Source organism: Argiope bruennichi, chromosome 5, assembly GCF_947563725.1.
Source record: "Argiope bruennichi chromosome 5, qqArgBrue1.1, whole genome shotgun sequence".
Taxonomy (NCBI): Eukaryota; Metazoa; Arthropoda; class Arachnida; order Araneae; family Araneidae; genus Argiope; species Argiope bruennichi.
The window spans coordinates 55,150,863-55,176,810 of record NC_079155.1 but is presented as its reverse complement, the minus strand read 5'-3'; the positions used below and the strand labels follow the sequence as shown (position 1 = coordinate 55,176,810).

Here is a 25,948-nt window from a genome sequence, read left to right as displayed (position 1 = left end):
TATTATAATATATTCTCTTGATATTTAGTAATTTTAAATTCTGTGTAGATATTATTCATTTTTATCGTTTTTTCTAAATATCATCCATAATCAGGTTACAGGGCTTTTAATACTAAAAAAATGAAGTGAAAGATTAAAATCGGATTTCATTTTGAAAGCGGTTTTGTCTCAGCAATAATAAACGTTGGTATTACAAAGAAATGAGGAATTTAAATTTCTATTTTCAACGCTCTTAAAAAAATTAAAAAAAATAAGCATAAAAGCTAATGATCCAACACCATTGAAATGCATTTCGCTATCTATCTGAACGTATATGGGAATTTTTACAAATTATCTTTCTTTTGTTATTGCTGCTTTTGCAAATGGATTGTAATTTAGGTGAGCTATTGTATAAATATTAAATTAAAATAAAATTATGCATTTTAAAAGTGAATTTATTCAAACCGGTACTATTAAACAGATATTTAGAACCATCTTGAATTCTAAAATTGAACTCTTGATATCATTTGGGTTTGAGGCTGCAAATATATTAGAGCAACTTCATTGTTAACTTATTTCAATATTTGGCTTCTCTATCGTAATTTTTCTCCAAAACAATTTTTTTTCAAATATTCCCTTTCTATTTTTATTTCTAGGGTGAAAGATATAACGTCATTTTGTAGATGCGTTGCCGAAAAGAAGAAACTTTTAAAATTTTAACTTTGATTTATTGATAGTGATATTATGGACAAAGAAAAAGCGATAAGAGATGCGTCAGTCTACATCACGATTCAAGAGCGAAATGACTGAAATTTTTCCTTTCAGTGATTTTACTACTTTTAAGATTCTGATAGGGATATCTTTGCCATGTCTATTTAGGCAAGGGAATCTTAGGTATTTGAAAAGTATCAGTGAATGCTAGAGATTTTTATCCCTTTGTTTCTGGTATTGGAACCACGGAATCAGCAGTATTATTAAGTGTTTGTTCGGATTCGTTAAATAGAAAAATGGGAATTGGATCAGGAAAACATTTTAAGGGAACATTTTAGAATAAAGCTAATATAGGTTAAATTAATATAAACAATTAGAAAATAAATTAGGATTTAAATTAGATTAAAAGATATCATTACACACATATATAAATTCTAAACAAACACTACGATCCCAGAGATTGACTCAAGTATAAGAAATTTTACTTAACATTTACTTATTTGGTTTCTAATCGAAAACAATTTCAAAAAATGTTTAATGAATAAAATGAAAAGAAAAACATCTTAATGGATGATTTCATGAAAAGTTACATAATCTTACTTCTTCAGGTACAGCTCTTATATTTGTCACTCCTCTTCTAAAGACGACAAAAACTTTTCTGGCACCACACCTTATAGCTGACGTGGCGCAGTCAAATGCCGTGTCTCCCGCACCCAGAACAATAACATTCCCAAATATTTTTGGCAATTGCTGTTTACAAGGACACATGCCTAATTAATAAAGGAATTTTAGTCAGGTTAGTAAAAACAAAATCAATTAAAAAATTCAGTAAAGCGCTATTTGTAAAATATTTAATGTAAAATTAAATGTAACCAGGGAGGAGGGAATTAACTTATTTTGTAATGAAATACTTGATCAGAAATGGAAATTATAGAAGATAATAACATAGTTGTTAATTCTGAGCAGCCATTATTCCCACCTTTGAGCCTATGATAACCCGACACATGTCTGCCAAGTAAAATTCTTTATGGATAATCGAACTGGAGTTGTTCACAATTGTTAAGAAGTTATGTCAATTCACGCATATAGCATCCTTCGTTATTTTACTTGATTTCACAAATAAAATGCAAGTCAGCGAAATCAATGTTTATACACCTTACAGCTGAAAATTCGTTTCTGGCAAAACAATTTGCACAAGAGAAATGTTAAGAAAGGTGATAGATTACAACATTCTTTACTATTTCAATGTACCATTCATGTACTTAATTATATTCAAAAATCTTTCCTTCGAACTTTCTATCTGCTTTTAGATTCCTCTGATCGGATATTTTAAAATCACTCTGCCTAACGTCAAAACTTAAACTTGAAATGAAATTTTAAAAAATCTTACCAGGTTTGCTAGCTTTCGCCACAGTTGGCAGAAATGTTTTCGAAGTATAAAAGCCATTCTCTTCTGTCAAATCGGCAAAAATTGGAATGACTTTTGGTTCTGGCAAGCCTAAATAACAAGAATAATAATCATTATTGTATTTCAGGAGAACATAATGGTAATATTTAAGCAGTTTTTTCACTCTTATATTTTTTAAGTGTTATTATCCGAGAACTCACTGCTTATGCATCTCATTAAAGTCAAATTAAAATTATAATAATTAGTACACACGTTAACTAAAAATTAAGTTCTGAAAGTATGTAAATATTTTATTGTCATCCGAAACACACATATATAGAAAATTTCAAACCTCTGGAACATTAAAAAGTGAATAAAAAATCGATCGCGGAAATTCCATCTTTACAAACATGAAAAAGGCCAAATTAAATAAAAGAGTATAAAAAAATCGAGTCTCTAGCATGACGATGTTATCATGTTAAAAAGATTTTTTTTTACATATTTTTACAATACTATTTAGCCGTCGTTTCTAAATAATGTATAAAAATTCATGAAATTATATAAAAATAATGTAAGATGCGAAATATTTCCATTAAAATTTAAAGCAAAAATAGGTAAAAAATATCTTGAAAATTAAGTATTTTTAAAATGTAAATTTAGCATTTTTTTCAGTTTAAAAATTATGATGTAAATGCTGACTCTGGAAAATGAAAAAGAAAAAAAAAAGCGAATCTTCAATAACCTAAAGATGGAAAAGTTGATTGATAAAGGTGGAAAAGTTGCCAGTTATGATGCAAAATCTTATTAAATTTTTGACTGTCCGATTAATTCAAAAATTCAGCTATTTCTTCTAATTTGTCATAAAATTTGTAAAAATACATTCATATATTATAGTGGCTGCGATTTGAAACTGTAAGTGACTGATATTAAGTTGTCAGAATAATCATCAATTTGATACTAAACATGATTCTGAGAACCGTGGCACTTCTTCATGTACCACTGTGGTAGCGTATACTTGTCTTTCCTGACGTCAGTACAAATGCGTTTCTCAGTACTTTCTGTCTATTATGTACGTATTTCATTATGTGTTTGCATTACATGATTCACATCTCTCTGTGTGTGTGTGTGTGTGTGTGTCCTTCAGGCTTGACCGTCGTCAGATGCATAATCACTTTGACAAGCATCATTAAAACATAAAATCCCTCATTTCATAAATACGATATTTCATGAAATAACTAAAAATTCCATAAATAATTATTACATTATGATCGGTCATTTCATGAAATAACTCAAAATTCTAAATATGACTAATAAATTATCTGTTATTTCATGAAATAACAACGAATTCTATGAAACAACTGGATTATGCAATGTAACATATAGATATTTTAATTTGCAGAATCAGTAGACTCATTCCATTCATATGTTTCAGTCTTATTAAATATCAAGGTGAAATTTCAATAAACATATTCCGTATTAACAGTTTAACAACCAGAAAAGACAATATTCTGGGTGAACAAGCTGGTTGCTAAAGGCGGCTAGTATTGCAAATAGTATCAATTTGTTCAATATATTTCCTTTAAGTTTCATTTCGTGTCCACTAGGACTTGCAGAAATGAATCGGATGCGATCAAACAGTTTGTTCTCGATGTTTGGCATTATATTCTATAAATGTTATACCAATATATGCAGACGTCATAAGATATTGTTATCATATAAGAGTTTTAACTGTCAAATATAACCCTCTCTATCCCATCAATCGAGACACAAAGGTTCCTTCGTGAATTTTCCTACCGCAAATGGGGTATTAGTCCTCAGATTTTTATAACATAAAACTATTAATTATTTGGCTCTGATATACCTAGTTTGTGTTTGTTCCTACGTTGTAGAAAAGTTTATATCTTATATGCTCTTCCACCTTTGATTCAAACCATTTTAATTGTTTTAGAATCTGAAAACAGAAATATTTTTTGAAAACAATTTAATTTTCTATAAAATGCAATTATTCGATTCTTAATTTCGCAGCCCCATGTAATGGTGTCCAAGATAGCTGTCCTTCTTATTCCACAATTCCAAGATCGTGTTGTCAAACCTTTGATTTCTTTGACAATATAATTTCCATTACTCGTGATTTTAAAACAGGCCTATTATACAGGGTGTTCAGAAAAACCCGGACAAACAATTTTTAATATAACTTGATTAAAAATAAATAACAAAATGTAATAAATAATAATAAGAGTAGATTTCTACTAATAAATAAATTTAATTTGTGTCAAAGGGGCCGGCTTTTGCAGCGAGGCAGGGGTCCAAACGCTCATTGAAATTTTCAGAAAAAGGCCGCATGTCTTCTACCTTTAATCTATCCCATTCCGGCCGAAGCCATTTCTTTAGAGAGTCCAAACTTTTATGTCGTTTAGCCGTCCCTAGACTTCAAAATGGACCACACTCTATAATCATGAGATTCAGATTCGGCGAGTATTGTGCTCATTCTACAGATGAGCACAATACTCGCCGGACAGATATCAGGTCCAGAAAATGCGCCTTGCACCACTCTTTTGCCTTTTTAGCCTTGTGAGCTGGTGTGGAATCTTGTTGACACTCAGACTTTACATTGCCGAAGTGCGTTTTGGCCCACGGAAATACAACTTCTAGAATGTCCCGTTGGTACACTTTTTGATTTATTTTAACGCCTTCATCCACAAAACGCAAATTCCGCCCCAGACCATGGCCGACTTTGGATTTTTGCGATGTTCAACAACAGCTGAAGTGCTTGGAGTGTCTAGAGACTAATTCCTATAGTTCTAGGAGTTATAAGCTTTTGGACAGTAAAGAACTTCTCATTAGTGAAAAGGAATCTCTCTCAGTGCTGACTTGCGGTTCGTCTCAAAAGTTTTCGGCATCTTTGGAGCCGCACGAGTTTGTTTTCTTCAGTCAGAAGCTGAACTTTTTGGAACTTGTAAGGTTCAATCCAAGCTCTGTTTTTGCCATTCGCCGCAATAATCGTTCACTTATTCCCATTTCACGAGCGATCTCTCATGGAAACCCACGGATTTCGTTAAACCCGCCTTTTGATGACCTGACGATTATTGGAAGTGTTCAGCTTACATTTCCGTGCACTTCCTGGACGTGGACCATCATTGCCAAGCTCTTTAAAACAATAGATTATATCAGACACTGTTTGCCGAGGCACATTAAGCAAACGAACGACTCACTTTCCTTGCTTAAACAATTCTAAAACTGAAGATCTTTTGTTAACTTCGTAAAAATGCCAAAAAACAATACGTAAACTGAAAGATACATTATAAAATGTGTTATAATTGAAGTGGTAGATAAAATAAAATGAACAAAAATTAAAAAGAAATGAATTGACTTCTATTCTATGATGTAATAACTTTGTCCGAGTATTTTTTGACGCACCCTGTAATATATAAAATGCATTTAAAAAACGCTAAGCGACAAATTACACGAAATAAGTGATTCTTAAAGTTATCTGCCAAAGTTGTGGTTTGATTTGACTAAGACTTTAGATTTTGTAATATGAAACTTTTTCACATATAGCAGTTTTAATGTCATGATTTCTTTTCGCCATTTAATCCTACTCTACAATTAAACTGTCTATGGAACACTTTAAAAAGAATGAATGGTAAAAATCTATTGCATGAAGGATTCCATATTAACTTCTAAACAAATATTTAAATTAAAAAAAATGCAGGAAAATAAAAATAATTTCTCTGAAAATCTAATTTTTTAAATTTTAAATTGGTATGGAAATATTTTGCTGTAGTATGCACCGAAGTTATTGAAAAAATATTAGAACTTTAATCAATTTAAATAAATAAAAATATGATTAAAATTTTGAGAAATCATTTCAGTGAATTCCTTTTTTTAAGAAAAAACTACATGCTACCTAATTTTGATAACTCTGGGTATAAGGTAACTAATAATCTCTGAAAAACAATTTTAACAGTTTTTTGCATCCCATAATTTACAAATAGTTTGCCAACTTAAAAAATGTTATGTTAAAAAAAATGAGGGAAGATGACTTTATAACTTTATTGCTGTACTTTGATAATAATAACTTTATTGCTGTAAAATTCAAAAAAACTGTCTAAAAAAGAAGTAAAAATACTATAAAAGAAAACTTTTTTGCTTACCAATTCCAATGAACACCGCTTTGTATGAATCTTTTAAAGATATCAGATCGAAGTTATCACCAAAACACCTGTTGAATTCTATCTGTTAAATAATGAAGTAACATTAATAAAATCTTAAAATAAATTAATAATCATACTAAGCAAATCTGACAACACTTTTTGAGAATTGCTTTATTTTTGATAACTGATTTTTATGTTATTTTGATTGATTTTATGTTATTTGTTGATTTTCAAAAAATGAAGTCAATTTTTTTTCTATCACGTTAGTCTTTTTAATATACGATTTCATATTCTGAGTGAAATAAATCAAAATATTTTGACATTCGTTTTATTTTATTACGTTATAAATACATGTTTTACATTTATGTAGTAACTTTGTTACTGTTTAAAAGATAAATGAATTTGTGGAAGAAAAAAAAATCCGTATTGTAAAATTTCCTCATTTTCGCAAAAATTCTTTTTTCGCTTTTATTCTAGTTAATTTGACAGAAATTATTATTTTTTTTCATCTTATAATACTTTTCATATTACGTAGTAGATATCATACTTCTATTCCGCTTTATTTGATATTACATCTCATTTCTGTTGTTGTTGTTGTTTCTTATGGCATTTGCCATGGACAAGACCGCTGTTACGAAGACAGCGATTTAAGCCGGTGGGGGAGCGTCTCTTGTTTTTATAGTAGCGCCAACTAGGGCCAAGAGTACGACTTTGCTACTCACGCATCACTCATTCGCTTGCACAACTCCTTTTTACAGGGGGGCACATTCACACATCTCACAGATCGAACAACGGAAGAACAACCATGCCCAAACCGGGACTCGAACCCAGTACGCCCAGATCACGGGGAAAACACGCTACCCCTATGCCAGGACGCCGGCACATCTCATTTCTTTACGCTTTAATGAAATCTTTCCCCTACGCCTTAACTGACTCACCTAAATTTTCAAAGAAATAGTCCAGATGCGGATATAAAAAATAAAATTTAAGCTCATACTCATCTTAAAATCTTGAAACTTGTTAACATCTCTTTCACATTACATTTGTAATTTGGATTTCTTTGATTTCCAAGAAACCTAATTACAGCTAATTAATGTTTTAATAATTATTTTTTTAGAAGATGAAAATCTTATTTGGATTAACAGAACTTTACCCTTAAATATTCTTAAACCCAGACTCCACTATCTATTATTCCCTCCTCTCTCACTTTACATAATGTTTTTTTTTCACCTATCTTGCTATCATGTCCACCGGAATTTTTCCTATACACTAAGAAACAAGAATATACCTTCAAATTATTGCAAACTTTCCATTTGTATTCTAAATTTTTATATATTTTATTTAAATAAACTAGGTAATGCATAGATAGAAAAAAATAGGGGGGGGGGATGACAAGAAGTGAAATAATGGAGTGGGAGAAGGAAGGGTAGCAATACATCAACAGGTTTATGATCCAGTTTTAACTGGTATTCTTTGACTTTACAACTTTTTAGAAACCATAACAATAGATAGTTTAAAGTACAATCCTCAATAACTAATAGTTGCTTCTTCTTTAAAAAGAATTTATATACAATAACTTATTATTTAAGATCTATAAATGTAAGTTGAAAATAAAATTCATTGTTTTTAATAATATAAAATTCGTACACATTACACTTATTATTCATAATAAATCTATGCGCAATAAAATTCCTTAATTATTCCAAAAGCTATAGAGATACTAGTTATTTATCAGGCAAATTTTTTTTAGTACAGACTTGTGTTATCAATACAAATCTTTGCAAAAAGCCGTTGGATTTCGTTTCCAGGTTATTCTTACCTTCACACCTAAATCTTTCATAAGATCAACTTCAAAACGTACAACTTCTTGAGGAAGACGATACTGAGGTATTTCAGATGAGCTGGAATTGCACAGAATTAAAAAAAAATCAAATGATGCAATTTTTAATCATTTTTGTTAATGATTATTCAAATTTATTGTCAAAAATTAAACGTAAAAATAATAAAATACTTTATTTGATATGCTGATTTGCTGCCGTTTGCACCTGATTTGTTGACTTTGATATCGATGCTATATAATATTACCTTTTTTAAAAAAATCATTTAAATTTATTATATTTATAAAACACAAACATGCAGACAAAAAAAGAATAACCATTTATATTTAACTATGGAATGTTATTAACAAAAGAATGGTTGTTTTATGGTTTTGTGGACTTATAATCACTTCTCCCTAGCATAACTCAGCCTAACTTAACTACAATTACATCTCACTACTGGAACTGGCACTTTTTCTTTATATTTAAGACAGGCTTTTCCAGATTTGATTCTTATTTGTTGAGTTACATCATATCGTTATTACATTAAATCGCAGCAATATAACATATTCATTCTGAATTTTCAAAAACACAAGCTTTTAAAAATAATATGTATTCAAAACACTGCACATTTTCAACTCGGATTATCTCCTCGTTTTCGAGCTCGTTCAAAAATTACATTTCAAAATAGCATTCGTGTTGCTTCAGATAAATATAACTAAACTGGATCAATACAATTTTTTATTAAAAAAAATATATAAATATGTTCACCTTAAACCACCCACATATTCTTCTTTCTCAAATACTGTAATATCTGTGTACCCTAGTCTTCCCAAGAACGTAGCACAACTGACACCAGCAGGACCACAACCAATAATTGCTATTTTCGAATGAAAACTCTCAGGCGGATTTTTTCCATTGAATAGATTTGGATCCCTTATTTGAGGAAGTTTCATCTTCATAAAAGTCTGAAAAAAAAATGAAAATTAATAATATGATCTAAACAATTTTTTTTTTAATTCTTGCAAAATGCTTTTCATTAGCATTTTTGTAAATTAATGCCGATAAGTTTAAAGAATATTCTGAAGCGGTTTCTGTTTCATATGAAATACACTATGTAATCAAAATTATCCGTATACTTCCTACTTATCGCAGTTTTCCGAATTTCTAGCAAAAGGTTGAACTGTCTTTTATCTTCGATTGGAAATGTACTTGAACTTACTTTTTATTGTGAAATTTCTCTCAAAAGGGCATTTAAAGGACCTACTAAAAATCGGAGGTAGGTAAATTATTTGAGGGTTCTTCCTTTTTCAAAGAAAGTAGATAATGATTTATGATGGCAATTTTCAGTGTTTTTTGGGGGAATGGGGGAGGGAAAACAATCCTTAAAAATCATTTTTTGTAAAAAAATAAATAAAATAAAATAAAAGCAGATATATTTGAGGAAATATAAAGTTTTTTAAAAGAAAATTCCAAATTCTTTCGCAAATTTTTCTTCTTGAAAACACGACGTTTTCAGCCAAATTATACAAAACTTACAGAGGATGTAATAAAATATTATTGAAGTATTTTATAATAAATTTAACGCGAATTATATAACTATTCTAAGAAATATGAATATCTTTCGTAAATAAATTTTAAATGCACATGCACGAAATGCAGATTATTTTTTCCTTTTATAATTTCAAAGTTCGACACATGCGTCAACCGATATTAAAGTTCCATTTAAATACCATTAAGATTAGTAACGTTATCAATATTACAGTGAACTAAATTTCAGTTGTATTCTAGGAAATGCTAAACGATGAGAGGTTTTCCCATAAATTAGTTCTTTGAAATTCGAATAATTATACAGAAATAATATACTAAAATATACTATAAATATACTAAATACCCTTTCATACTAATAAACGAAATACATAAGGGTAAATTGAGAATCACAAAAGACAAAAACATTTTTTATGTCATTCATTATTATTTGCACATTTGATTTTCAACATTACATAACTTGATTTACAATATAATCAAATGCCTTCGGATATATTTATACTTTATTTGTTCTGTTCACAAAGCAAATGCTGCAGTTGATTTGGATGCTGTAAAAATTACAGCCCACTCTCAGAGTCAGGATCTCAATTCAATATAATATATGGGATGACATGAACCTACACATCAGACATAGAATTTAATAATTTCTTTTTACAAGAATGACGTGCAATTCCTGTAGAAATATTCCTTCATAGAGTTGTAGGCTCTTTGGCAGTAAAAATTGACGGCACGTCATATACTAAATAATTGATACATCTGCAGGACAAAGAAAAAGATATCCGAATGCTTTTAATTATATTATAAATCAATTTACGTAATGTTGAAATACTAAAGTTTGTATAAACGATAATAAATAACATAAGATCTTTTATGATGCCCAATTTATGTTACACCCTTAATTTATAAAAATAGATGAATATTTAGTATATTTATAGCCATTCATAAAATTCGGTATAATCATTTGAAAATTCAAATTCAAGGAATATCATTTGTGGAAAAGTCCTCGTCTTTTTCCTTCTCCCAGAGAGCATTTGAAATTCGTCTCACTGATAATGGACCTCTTTATAAACTTTAATGGTATTTAACTCGAATTTTTAAATAAGTTGCTCTATATCTTCAAATATTTATAGAATTCGCTTTAAATTTTTATGCAATGTTTCAGTAATATTGTTTTACCTATTTTGTAAGTTTGTATAATTTGATTAAAAACCCTGTATTTTATATGTAAAGAACTTGCAGAAATACTAGAGATTTTTTTAAAAAAATATATTCATGCTATTTTTGTAAAAATGCATTTAAATGTTGCCTACAGAGGAAAAAAATCATTGCTAAAAGTTCAAATGAAAGTGCAAATCATTATCTGCTTTCTATGATATAGGGAGAGTCAACAACATTTCCATTACCACTTTTTGGTCTGTTTTCTAAGTGTCTTGTGACCAAATCTTAACTTCATGATAAAAAATGAATTCAAATATGTTTTCTACACTGTCGAATTTCAAAGTCAATTCGTCCAGGTTCTTAAAAGAAATTAAAAAAAAAAAAAATGCGCAAATCTGGAAGTGCCAGGATACTTCTGAACATATAGTGAATCTTTGCACTTCTGTATATAAATTTGAACATTTCTCTCAATTAAAATATTTATGCTGACAGAATATATTTATATTGATATTCATTGTTAGAATCAATTGTGGCTTTTATTTAAAAGATAAAATCCGTTTATTTTATTTGAATTAAGATCTACAGGAATAAAATCTGAAGGAATATTTTGAATTTCGTCTATTAAAATTCGTCTTGAATTTTCCATCCAAATTATAGAATTATTAATTTATTACTCGTCTTTGGTGACCATTTTGTTCGATATTTGTTTTTTTTATTTCACTTTAAAATCGGCACGTATTCTAAAAATAAATAAAATTGCAGTCAATATTACAAATATAATAGCTTAATCAACCCAGATCGAATTTATTGCCTATTACGATTTTCGTTTCGCTCCATCCTAATTTGTGAAGTATGACTTAGATTTATTTATTTTTTATTAAATTAACTCCACGCAGAATCGAATCAGGCTTGTTTTCAATATTGCATATTATATTTGATAAGTGGGTTAAAATGAAACGAAATAAGAAAAATTGTATAATTTTCGATTTGCATGCAAAACTTGCTTTATTATTTCCTTATATTGTCAAACAAATTAGTGTTATACATTAAAATAATATCTTACATTTTATAGCTTTAATTCTGTCTTTACCTTAACAAATGATGATTGACCTAGATACTAGTTTATGAATATTTCTTTTTAGAATTGAATTTCAAAATTTTATTTGGAAAAACATTATCTATGTATGTAGGGCTTGATGCACAATAAGTTTTCGCTTTTATATGATTAAAGTTGTATTTAAATTTTGGAAAAATTTATATGAAAATTTTTTAGCTATAATATTGCAAAATCCTTAAACATGATATAAAATTTAATTTCTTTAGGACAAGCTAATCGAAACATGAATAAAAGTAATGAAATACATGCATCCTATTAATACAAATGACTAACAACAGTTTTATATCTTCACGATATTTTACAGCATTTCTGTCATAATAATATATATCGTGTGCAAATAAGGTAATAACTTAATAGTAGAATACGTGTTATATTTTATAGAGATTTTTTTTAATAACTCACTTCAACAGCAAATTGTTGTAAACCTCCTATATTGATTGGTCCTTCTTCACTAGCGTATAAATTGCACCCACCGACGCAAAGATCACTTGTTGGACATACCATTCCACACGACAATCCTGCAGGATTGTCTGAGAGAATAAGTTTTGCAGCACCATAATAATTCTACAAAGAAAAAAACAAAAATATTTGCGATTGTATTTTGAATGAAGACGTAAGCGGCAACAAAATACATAAGAAATATTTCTCAAATGGCTCCTAATTTTTAAATGATTAAGGAACAGATATAAATTATATAACTTCAAATCTTTAGAGATGTTTCTTTACTAAAGATTTGACTAGCTCTTAAAGCTTGTATTTATTACTTACACACGATTATCTATTCAAGTGTATAGATAAGTGTTATTCATTTATTATTCTTTTTTATTCATTTTTTATTCAATTCTTATGAATAAATTCAATTAATAATAATAATAAATATAACCATCATAAATTAATGCTTTACAATTTGAAATTTATAGAAAAAAATATGATAGAATATTTTTGTTAATAGTGAAACGACAAAAGATTTGCAATTTTGTTACAATTTTTCATAAAATTTGTGGTGTTTTTTTTTAGGTAAAAAAAAGCATATTAATTCTTGTATCTCCTTTCAATACTCCTGTTGTTGTTTCTTATGGCACTTGCCACGAAGAAGCCCGCTGTTCAAAGACAGCCGACATTTAAGCCTAAGGGGGAGCGCCTCTTGTTTTTATAGTAGCGCCAACTAGGGCTACTCACGCATCATTCATTCGCTTGCACAACCCCTTTTTACAGGAGGGCACATTCATTCATCTCACAGATAGAACAGGAAGAACAACCATGCCCAAACCGGGATTCGAACCCGGGACGCCCAGATCACGGGGAAGATACGCTACCCCTATGCCAGGACGCCGGCTTCAATACTACTTAATAGCTGATTATTCAGAATTCTGTAAATCTATAATTTAAATTTTTACTTTACGACTCTTTATTGCAAAATTTTATAAAAACTTTTTATGAAAGTTGATATGCATGTCGCATGTTTTAGTTTCATTATACAATGTATTTTTTTTTTTTTAATGTTTAGACATATTTACTTCTGGAATCTTCATTGCTTGCTTTCATGCGTCATAAAGCCGCTGTGGATTAAATAAATAAATATACAATTTCATAAAGTGCTTAAAATAAATTTTAAATTTTAGGTGCATTGGATTTATAAAAAGAATCACAAAGATAAATATTCAAGTAGAGAAAGAGAAATAAAACATAATTAGGGTGAAAATAATTTACAAATTTTTATCCTACATTTCAACTTCTTCAGCTTTTATAAAAACATTTCCTATGTAGAGAATTCTTTGTAAAAAAGAGGATGAATTCTAATTACTTTAGTAGAGATACAACTGATAAATGCTTTGATGTCGATTTGAGTTGGACAACCTTTTTGACATGGAGCATCGGCGCATTTTAAGCATCTAAGAAAGAAAAAAACACATTTAAAATACACAAAGAATTTCTTACTACAAGTCTCCAAATTCGAATCATACTGCAATTTATTTTCTTATTTTTCACACAACATATAGAATTATTTTAAAACTGAAATATGTTTATTGTAAAAAAAATTTCTCTTCTTTATTCACTTTATATTTTTCGTTTTTTTTTAAAGAAATAATGAAGTATGAAGAGAAGAAGGTGTAAAATACAAAAACAACATGAAATTTTTAATAAGTTAGCGTAAATAAATAACGTATTTCGAAATATAAAATCTTTTTTTGTAATGTATTCCATTTTTGATATTTGGATTTCATTAATTATTATATTCCTAAATATATGAATCAACGTTTAATTAATTTAGCTTTTTAAAATCATATCATGGTTTATGGATTTATTCAATTGAGAATTTTGAAACCCAATCTTATTTGAAACACTAAATTTCCCCAAAAATTGCATTTTATCAAATTATTCTTATTACAATCTCCAAAAAAAGTTGTGCAGTGTGATACACGGTGTGAGCACAAAATATTACCTTAATTATAAAACATTAGGAAGAAATAATCGTCGAAGTAAGAAATACAAAAAATTCTATCATTGCACAATTTTTTCTTTTGAATTAGTGGAAAAGATGGTCCATACATTTATGAGTGAATGAAAATTTAATTTTTAATGAGACGGTAATAATACGAGGAAAAACGCATAATGTTTTTTTTTTTTTTTTTTTTTTTTAATTCTATGAAATCAAATAGTCCAAAGGAAAGTTTAAACGTTTTTATGGATTTTTTTCAGATCACTTCAATACAATCAAGTATTGAACGCTACATAATATATTATATCTTGTGTTACGTAACAAATGTTGAATAACAGGTTATAAGAACTAGAATATAACCGCGTCATTCTTCAAGTTACAAAAAAAGGGCACATTGAAATTTGCTAAACTATTTGATTTAATTGCGTTTTTTATTAAAGAGTCAATAATATACAAAATGGAACATGAGTTTAAATCTAATAGTTTTTGTATAATATATTGTGTAGTCAGTCACCTAGTATAAGTAAATCAATTAGAATTTTTTCATTTAATTAAATAACGACCAAACAATAGCTATGTGATAATTTCTTACTTATGTCGTAATCAGGGTTGCGCGTATTTTGTTGCTGGATTCAATTATTGCGACGTTTTAGAAATATAATTTTATTTACATTTTAACTAAAGAAATTAAACATTTGATTTTTACTACAAGCTTCACCGAGGCAGTGCGCGCGAGAGCATTCTGAAGAGAAGGAGGGAGAATAACTTTTTTAGCAATACCCGGATGATGAGCGGCGCGTTAATTGCGTCACACACAGCCTCGAAGGACCCTGTAGTTTACAGATATTTGATATGATTTATGACAGATACATATGGTTTATGATAGGTATATATGATTTACGATAGGCATTCACTACACTTACAATTATCTTTTTTTTTTCCATATAATATTTTTTACACAGAAATTGTAGCAAAAAAAAAATGTTCCAAGATATTTTCCGTATAAAAATTTTTAGAAAAAATGAATTAAAACAATAGCGATTCAACTTACCTCGCCGCTTCTCTAAGGGCGGCTCTTTCACTGAGTGTTGTGTGCTTTATATCATCAAAGTCATTTTTTAAAGGGCGATGTGTCTGTAGATAAAACTTAAAATAAAAATTTGTTTTTATAAAATATCTACTAAATTTTTGTATTTTAAAACAATAGCGTATTAAGGCAATTTGAAGCCCCAGGCAGTACATATTATGAGATTTCTTTTTTAGTGACTCGTTAATTAATTTCACGTTTTTAACTTAGCCAACATATGTTAATAATGCATTTTAGTTTAATTTTTTTTTTTTTTTTTTTTTTTACTTCAGTAATTTAGCAAAATATTTCTGTTGCATATTTTAAATATGTATATTCTAGGAAAAAAGACTAAATTAATAAAAAAAAATTATTATTATTATTGATAAATAACTTCTTGATTTACAAGTAAAAACATTGAATTTTTTTATTATAGATTATAAGAAAATAATAATTAAACAAATGCAATAAAAATTATTCATCTATAAGCACAACCAATTAATTAATATTCAAATTACTTATAAATGAGTAATTAATTATATTTTATTTCACAATAATTTTAATAATTCAGTGTGACCACATTTTAATCTTAATATTGAGTGCTAAAATTTTTAATCCATTTGCCTGTGGCTCCTCTCAGTTTAGGACCTCATTTTCAATTACACAACTGCTTAATATCCCTAATAAGAAATACTGTTCAAAATACAATTTAATGGAAAGAAAAAGTACCATGTAGGAATTTTATATCGTACTTTATTTATTATTATTATTTATATTTATTATTTTACATCCAATATGATGAAAAAAAATTACGGAATCTAACTCAAAGTTTATAGTTATTTTTCCTTTTACTAAATGCACTTAAAGTGATTCTGGTAAAATATAATTTTTAAGTTAAATTTCTGAAGATAATTTTTTTATTGTTATTTCACCAAATTATTTTCTTCATTATTTCTACGAATTATTAATTTCTAACAATTTTAAATTTTCATATAAACATTACGCAATATATATATTGCAAATTATATCATTGTTTCTTTCGAATCTGTCTTGTATTTTTCTTTTTCATATACGAAGTATGCAAAGAAAAAAGGTAATAATCGTCAAAAATTCGAACACAAGATTTCCACGAATTCTCCATATTTTAGATCTTCCTTAAGTTCGGTTTTTGATATTATGTCTGTCTATCCGTCTATCTGTGAACATGATAGCGCCAAAACGCTTTGAACTAGGCGAATAAAATGTAGTATAAAACCAAATGTTTAGATTTTTATCGAATTTCGATCAAATCCACTCTAAGGAAGGTTTTTTTTTTTGTCTGGTTGTTCGAGAACAAGTGAATCGAACAACTAAAATCATTTACGAACTAATTAAATGAAATTTGGTACATAGGTTTAGCCTCTAAAATATAAATTCTTAACAAATTTGGAAACAAATCTGTAAAAGGTTGATATTCTATAGATCAGTACATGTAAAACATTTGCATACATGTAAAAGCGGTAACTCAAAAACGCACTGATATAGATAAATGAAATTTAGTACTTTATCTTGTTATTAAGATTGTAATTCTGTCGTATTTTGGTTTCCATCGGATGACAAACAGAAATCCAAAATGTATATTCAGTTTTCTGTACTATCTGCACAGCACAAATCCTTCATGTGCGAGCCTAAAATTCTGAGCTTCAAGGCCTTGTTCTTAAGCTTTTATGCTTGAAAGAGGACTGATATGAAAAAGTTTCCATTGATGATATTTATGACATTCCCACTGATTATATTTATTTGTTGATAATTTGATCATCTGTATTAAAAGTCAACAATAACTGTCTCAATTATAATAAACTTTATGAACAGTTTGTTGTCCGTTTGCGAATTTTGTAATTCCAAAAGGAAATTTCAGAAACATATTGTTATGAATCTGTAACGTTGCTTCCCAGCGCGTTTAGCTCCATCGTAGGAAAGACCGTTTTGCGATCAGCTCATTTGGATGCTGATCGGATGCTGGATCAGTGACCCTGACCTTGGCGACCATTTGGCGAAAAAATGGATGATACTAGAATTTTTAAAACTTTTGGCGACAGAAAGAATAGGAGGCGAGTTATACTTCATTCTTCGAGAACCTTCTCTGCCCTGCTTCAGAAACTATGAAAGGCCGGCAGTCGAAGATAGTCGAGCGGTTTAGAGTCGCATAGCGAGTCAACGGTGAATTAGTTGGATCAGTCCAGCGAAGCGCAAGCGTTGAGTAACATAAGTGAGCTATGATATTTATGACATTCCCACTGATTATATTTATTTGTTGATAATTTGATCATCTGTATTAAAAGTCAACAATAACTGTCTCAATCTGTAATAATCCTGGAGTTTATTACAGATGTAACATCGAATCGTGTGTGGAGTAGCCAGTCGTAAAGTAGTGAGCCGGCAATTAGATACAGCTAAAGTGAGAAGTCAGTGGAGAATTGCATATGTTTGGAGAGACCATAGAGAGTAGCTACGTAGATACCCTCCATCTGCTGAGTTTTATCTGGCCGCTTTGTGTGCTGTGGTTGTTGTTTACTACAAATTACTACTTGTGTGTTGCAGTTTGTTCGAAGTGTGCTGCTGAATTTTGCGTGTGCACATCTCGGCTGTGTATTCGTGTTAATAAACGTTGCTATTTGCTATTGAGGCATGTTTGCTGTTTACTCCATACACCTACTATAAGCGAACCCATTGACTTTATGGAACTAGTGGAGGAAGTTCCTTAACAATATTGTGTATATATCGGAATCTCACTTACTCCACATTTCTTATCAGCATTTCTTTTCCAGTTCTTTTTGTTGACTTTTGTTTGAGCGCTAGGAACAACGCTAGCTCTGCAGTACACTCTCGGATTCAGTGACAAGAGATTCTGAAAAAGGATTTTCATTTTACAGTAAGCTTAAAAAATGTTATTAAAAAAATAAATTCAGTTATATATAAAAGACATAAAAGTAGACAGATATTGATTGTGGAAAGATAGCCACAACTATAAGAGTAAACAGAGCATGAAAAAAATTGCAATTTGAATAATACAACCAAAATTTAAAAAAATATTAGTAATGCTTCATTTAAAATAATTATATACCAAAAATCGTTTGCAAACTCTTATTAACTACTTTTTAATTCTGTAAACAGCTGGCAACACTCAGTATTTGACTTTAAAGACTCGTCTGAAATCGTTTTAATGAGATAGGTATTTTAATTTAGTCATTATTTCAAAACTTTTTTCGTTTTTTTAACTAAGCAAAGATCATGCATTTAATTTTGCTTCCCCAAAGCCTTTTTCAGTATAGAAACACTTAAAATGTGGCAAAAAAAACCTTTTCAAAAAGATTATTTACAAAAACTAAGTATTTCAGTAGCATAAAATGCTCAAAAAAAGTAGAGAATCAGCAGTACATAAATTGCGTCATGGGAGACATTTCGACTAATCATTAACAAGTCAATCAGAAGAGAATTGGTGCTTGATGATAATTTAACATTTAGAAATCTTACTGAACAAAATCTCTTTGTTATCTGGCTGTTGTCAATAATTTTAAAACATCATTTTGGTTTAAAATGTGACGCTTCTCAAGCTGTTAACCAAACTAAGAATTTGTCTCAAACGCTACAATATATTTAGGTATTAAAATAAATTTCACATTGTTTCAAAATTTAGAAAATAGCATTTTTTCGTTATACAATTTAATAATAATGCGATTTTTTTCAAATTTTTGCAATTTTTTAAAAATATTTTTTGCCTAATTTTCAACAATTGTTTATATTATTGAAAAATTTCAAATCGTTTTCACTGTTTCCTCAAATAATTTATCACGTGATTTCTGTCCAAGCTAAAAAAGAAAGATTCTATTTAATATCTGTGTGGCTTACGCGATGAATATAAAAGTGAAGTTACAATAAAACCGTAAAATAAATACCGTAAAATTTAAAAGACAGATGAAGAAGACATATACATTTTTAATAACACTATCATGTCATAAGCCTGGTCTCCCTAACAAAGATTCATGTACATAAATAACAAACATATGTAAGGGAATTAAAATAACACAACTTTAATATCAAGGCATTTTTACGGTATCGGGGATATGAAGTTATATTTAAACGATTTAACTGAAATTAAATATAACTAATATCCCCGGCGAACCAGCCGGTTGCCACGTCGGCTAGTTTTTAATATAAAAAATCGGAAAGAAATATGGTTCCGCATTCTCTGTATTCATTTGATATGTCAAGAAAGACAGCGTGTAATCTTTTCTTGTTTCTGTATCTTTGATATAGATGTTTTGAGTTCACTGATGCAAATAATAAAATAATAATAATAACAATAGTAATAAAATACATTTCTTTTAGAATGAAAGCCTCTGAATACATTGCCACAAACTGTGATATATGCAAAAAAATTATTCATTTGAAAAATTCTAATAGCCGAATTGAAAACAAGTATCCAGTCGCCAAAATTTAATCTTTTTTATATGTTTCCTCATCAAAAATGCCAATTCTGATCATTTTTATTCCAAACCTAAAAGTGTTTGTTATAATTTCTTGTGGCCATTCTGCGGCGTATGATTTTAACAATAAACAGACATTGTTCTTACGTCTTATCATTCTAACAAATATTAAATATTGTTTCTTGTAAATATCGCTTTCAAATATCGCATTCAGTCATGCAAAATATAGCAATTCTATTATCTTTCATCCTATTTTATCCTCGCTTTACGTTTTATCTTTTCATGTGCGAACAATTCTTGCAGATTCTTTTAATTCTACTCAATTTTCTCATATTTTGTTAAGTAATATTAAATATTCCTTTTCTTTAAATAGGAATACAAAGAATCTTTCTTTAAAACAAATCAAAAATTAATTAAATGTAACGTTTTTGACTAAACATTAACAAAGAACTGAAATCGGTAAATGCACAAAAGAAATTTTATTTCTTTCAATTGGAGATTCATTAATTTAAAAAAAAAATAAAAGAGTTTTCATAATATTCTTCTCAAAGTCTTTTTAAAATTCGATCCCTTAAAAAAAATCAGATGACATTCTGAGATATCATTTTGGTAAAGTTTATTAATTCAACTTTCTTTCAATACATTAATTAATACTTTAGTATCTCTTATGCTGTATAAAAAAATAAAAATCCCATTTATGCTCGCTGTTTCAATAGCAGTTACTAATTAACAAAAATATTTTTTCTTTAATTCAAATATTCATTCTTTCTCTTTTTCGCTAATTAGCTCGTGTCTTCATTTACAGAAAACATTTCATAATCTTCTAGGATGAATAAAGTTTAACTTTTATATATTTATTTAATTTCAGAGAGAACGAGAGATACGAAAATGATTTTTACGATCTTATCATACCTTTCAGACAACTTAATAGAAAGAATAGAAAATGGTGAGAACGATTCTTTCAAAACTTCTAATCAGCGTCTTTTGATTTGAGTGTTTAGAAAGCATATTTAAAATAAAACCCTGACATGAATATCTGTTTCTATGGTAACAAAAAGATTAGTAAATGTTTACTGAACTGTTTTTTTTTATTATTTTATTGTATTACAATCAGAACATGTATTTGTAAAGATTGATTAAAAAGTAAAAGTAAAAAAATAGATTTTTTTTTCTTATCTTTTTTTCTTTTTACAAGAAACACTTTCAATCATATTACAAAAAAAAGTTACAATAAAGGCAAAATATAGAACTCAGACGATGAAGAAATATTCCATTACATTTTTAATGTTCCAAAATATTTTTTTGTGTGTGTGTGCGAAATTACAGGATTTATGATGTCGCAACAATAGCTCCTATAGTATCGGCTCATCAATATTTTCACAAAAACATTAATTATTTGTTACATTTTTCCCTTCCATTTATTATCTTGTTACTGCAATCTGGTTTTGAAAACTTATGGTTTTCCTTTGGAATCTCAACTGTATTGAAAACAACAAAACACTTCTGCAATTCAGAATAGTTAAATTCATGCAGAAGTTAAAATACTGGCACGTGTGTGAGCGTTTGACATGTAAAAGTGGGAGAAACGGCAGATGAACACACTTGAGCAGATGGCAGGTGAGAAATGAGTCATTATTAGATATATAAACAAACAGCAAATACATCGGAACAACCCATTCTGTACTAGACGAAATATTAAAAATTCGCGTTCTTTGTATCTATTCCTGTATTTTTCTTTTCTTTCTTTATTTTTTTTTAATTCCTTCTTTTCCTTATCCAAAACGTATATTCTTCCAATTCATTTTTTAATTATTTTCTTTTAATATTTCGAAAAAGGAACCCTTTTTTTTTCTTACGAATAATTTAAATGTTTACTTATTTCTATCATTATAAATCAAATATTAAAAAAAATTGTTTTATGGAGAGAAAAATAAACATAGCTTCGGCATCATGAATGCACCTGTGAAAGATGGGGGTTGGTCCCTGGTTAGGGATTATGTGTCTTTCCTTGTAGGGGAAATTTTCTCCGAGAAACTTGTACATTTGCGATTTTCTTATTGGCAACTTTTCTTTACTTCATTCGAGACATTAAGAAATGTATAGTGCACATACAGATGGCTGAGTCTTGGACGCTATCAGGTGTAAAACTTTTGGCACGACAATTATCAATATATTAGGTAACAGAAGATATCGTTGCATTTGTTCAAAGATTTTAAAAAACAAACTGGAAAATATGCATTGTGTTTTAAAAAAGGAACACCTAAATTGAAAGCATTATTACAATTATAATACTATCGGTTCTTGAATTGCTGAAAAACTGATTTAAATTGCATGCACTCTACCTAGTATCAACATGTGCATGCTAAAGAAGTGTCGATACATTTTTCGAACCGTTAAGAATTATGTATTCTTTACCATGTTTCAAAACAAGTTTCAAACCTCATGATCTTTGGAATGCATGCAGCGGGTAAAACAAAAAGATTTGATTCATAAAACAGTAAAGCTTACTGTTTTATGAAATACTGTTAGCTTACTGTTTAAAAAAATTGAATTAAGCTCACTATTATTCCTCTGAGATGCTTTATCAAATTTTCCAATAATGCATAACCAATTTGAATATTTGTGGATAGGTCAATTTTGTAATGCATTTAATTTTAATAATTTAAAAGTCGTATTGATGTCATAGGACTGATCTCCATTAGAAAGGTTCATGTACTCGGAACATATGCAAGATACAAAATAACATGGCTTTAATCTGGTAAAAATCATGGATATGATGTTATATCCACACGATTTAAAGGAAATTAAATATAATCATTATTCCGAGCTATTCGCCAAAGACTAATTGTTTTAAATAAAAAGAAAGGTCCATTCTATAGTGACTAAAACAGAATGAGTTATGAAAATTTGAATATTATTATTTCATAAAAATGGACAATTGTTGATTACTCCATCGACTATCTGAAAGAAGATACGCCAATCAATGTCCAGAATTTCCCCAAAGCTGATCGGTCCAAGATTATGAAAATGTTGATTGTTTTAAAATTGTAATATTCAAAACTTCATAATTCGGTCAGATTTGATCGTAGAATATAGAAACTTTTTTAAAAAATTTATTTTTTAAAAATTGGAGTGTCAAGAATATTCCCCTTTGGACCAAATGACTGTATAAAATTTAGATTTCATAATCTTTTAAAGTATATTTATTGACCAAAACAAAGTTTTCAAAAATTTATCCTCGTCATTTAAATCCTTTTGAAAGCCAAACTGAAAACCGAATTTTATTATGAATTAATGAAATTTTTATTGAATAATTCTTTGAGATATTGCATAAATTATGAAAAAAATTTTGTAGTGCACATATAACTTCAAAATACCGAACGATTCTGATTTCTTTATTCTTTTAAAAAAACATATTTGATTTAATTATTAATTTGACAATTAATAAAAATATTATATTAATTGAAGTTTAGTCACTTTAATTTTAATTTAAAGTATAAATTTTATGGAAACTCACAAAAAAATTAAAGAGATACATAGTAAAATATATTGAATAATTTGAGGCTTTTATAATAGTATGAGCTGTATGACTATCAACGTTTGAAGCTTGAAAATATTTTGATAAAGAAGCTATTAAGAGACAAAATTATATGATGTTTAATATTGAATCTCGGCGAACCAGCAAGTCGTCAAAAGCGGCTAATCATTATCAATATTTTTAGTATCTCCATGTTCTTAACTGATATTAAACCAGTGTTTCAGATGAAAATTGTGCACATTCTAAAATCTATAATGTTATCAGATTCAATGGAATTAGTTTACTTGATATGTGTCTAGCTTACCGTGCTTCCGTGTATATTGAAAAACCAACGTACAGTGTACCCTTTGATGGATTTTTAAACAGGTCTACAATTTTGGAACAAGAATCATACTCAAATTCACATATTTAATGCGTTGTTTTTTATTGCTTTCATTGAACATACACACGAACAGACGGACAGTCAACCAGTCAAAGGATTTGATTCAAAATTTGATAGAAATATAAAATTTCTGTTTAGAAAGCATTTACCAATTTTTCACCCATCTATTTGGTATATTTTTCGAGTTAACTTGCTCACAAATTAAAAAAAAAAAAAAAAAAAACTTTTTTTCGAATTTGATGTAGTTTAAAAGGTGGAAATTCATTAAAAATCTCAAAATTGAATTATTTTTTTTTTCCTGATTACAGTACTTTTACTACTCTTTGAATATGCTTCGTTTACAAACAATTAAAAACTAAAAAGTTCAGTCACACAGAATAGTTCACTACATACAGGTTTAAGAAAAGTTGTAATATATTTGAAATGATGAAAAAGATAATATTGCGAAATATTTAAAAAAAAAATTAAGGGAAAAAAAAACGTATCGACTTTAAAATATTTTCTAAAAAAAAATTTAAAAAAAAAAAACCCTGGGAAAAATTAGTATTTTCTATTATACAATCTCCAGCTGAGAAATTAGACTTCCATCTAAATACTTAAAAAACAATTTGTATATTATTCATTTACGTGAGCAATAACTGAAGAGCTTAATAAACACACTTTATGTACTAAATCAAACACGTTACCTCAATATCAGGGGGATCTCTCGACAGATAACATCCGCTGTTAGGCATGTTTCCTCTGTTATCGTGTGCACCAGCTCTGAAGAACTTGTATCTTAGTGGGAGCCTGAACAAACGATAAAAGTTTTACGATAGCTGTCTGCATCGAAATGACCTTTTATCCTTACTTCTGATAGGTTTATTTTCACCAGAAATACTTTTTATTTCACATTAATGATTAGTAACGGCATCTTACAACAGTTACATAATTCAAACTACGAATAGCAACTAAAAAAATTGATAGGGAATCGCTCTTTTGGATGAATGTGTAAAACATGATTTTAAGCATGAATGGATATATTCTATCATTCTTTTTTATTATTGCTCTTAACGTAATGTTACAAATGCTATAACGTTTTATTGTTAAAAGGATTATAACAGAGAAACGCTTTTTCTCCCTTTTTGCTTTGCATTATCGGCATAGAGTGTTTTTAAAAGATTTTTTTATTGCTGAATGTGACAATATGATCAATAATAACAAATGATGTGTGAGATTTGAATCACGTTGTGAATGAACTTGTATGAGGGCTATATTGAATTCATAATTTGAATCATTTATGAACAAATAATGAAGATGATCCTCACAGATATACAATATAAAGGAAAGAGTATTTAGTGAATGTGATAAATAATTTCGATTCTAAATTAATTTTTTTATTAATATTTAATTTCTCTTTTATTCATCTCTAAGAAAACTAATTTAAAAATTATATATTTTTACTAAAATCCAGAAGAATAAAAAATATAGTATATAAAACAGTTAAAACATAAATTATTCAACTTAGTATTTCTTATTAGAATACAGTGCTTACTTTTCTTCAATATTCAGTTATTTTTTATTACACTGCAAATGTTTTTTATTATTTTTTTATTATTTAACGCTTTTTCTCCCTTTTTGCTTTGCATTATCGGCATAGAGTGTTTTTAAAAGATTTTTTTATTGCTGAATGTGACAATATGATCAATAATAACAAATGATGTGTGAGATTTGAATCACGTTGTGAATGAACTTGTATGAGGGCTATATTGAATTCATAATTTGAATCATTTATGAACAAATAATGAAGATGATCCTCACAGATATACAATATAAAGAAAAGAGTATTTAGTGAATGTGATAAATAATTTCGATTCTAAATTAATTTTTTTATTAATATTTAATTTCTCTTTTATTCATCTCTAAGAAAACTAATTTAAAAATTATATATTTTTAATAAAATCCAGAAGAATAAAAGTTATAGTATATAAAACGGTTAAAACATAAATTATTCAACTTAGTATTTCTTATTAGAATACAGTGCTTACTTTTCTTCAATATTCAGTTATTTTTTCTACACTGCAAATGTTTTTTATTATTGTTGTTGTTGTCGCTAGATCTGCAGATGGATTCTATAATGCCTTTTTGAAAACATATGAAACTTGCAACGAATATTTTTGTGTCTCCTCCAATGTATTTTTAAAAT

At 28.4% G+C, this 25,948-nt stretch overlaps 1 protein-coding gene across 1 annotated transcript in view; it reads right to left on the bottom strand.

Annotated features, from left to right (window-relative positions):
* LOC129969332 (dihydropyrimidine dehydrogenase [NADP(+)]-like) overlaps positions 1-24,583 on the bottom strand; it is a 44,996-nt gene extending 20,413 nt beyond the window's left edge. The window contains exons 1-10 of the mRNA XM_056083861.1: positions 24,450-24,583; positions 18,154-18,264; positions 15,363-15,445; positions 13,676-13,763; positions 12,274-12,435; positions 8,820-9,016; positions 8,051-8,132; positions 6,232-6,313; positions 2,081-2,188; positions 1,291-1,460 (exon numbers count right to left, since the gene is read on the bottom strand). Of these exons, the coding sequence (XP_055939836.1) occupies positions 1,291-1,460; positions 2,081-2,188; positions 6,232-6,313; positions 8,051-8,132; positions 8,820-9,016; positions 12,274-12,435; positions 13,676-13,763; positions 15,363-15,445; positions 18,154-18,264; positions 24,450-24,497 (1,131 nt within the window). The 5' untranslated portion in view covers positions 24,498-24,583. The remainder of the gene's footprint in view (positions 1-1,290; positions 1,461-2,080; positions 2,189-6,231; positions 6,314-8,050; positions 8,133-8,819; positions 9,017-12,273; positions 12,436-13,675; positions 13,764-15,362; positions 15,446-18,153; positions 18,265-24,449) is intronic.
* Between the last annotated feature and the right edge of the window lie 1,365 nt (positions 24,584-25,948).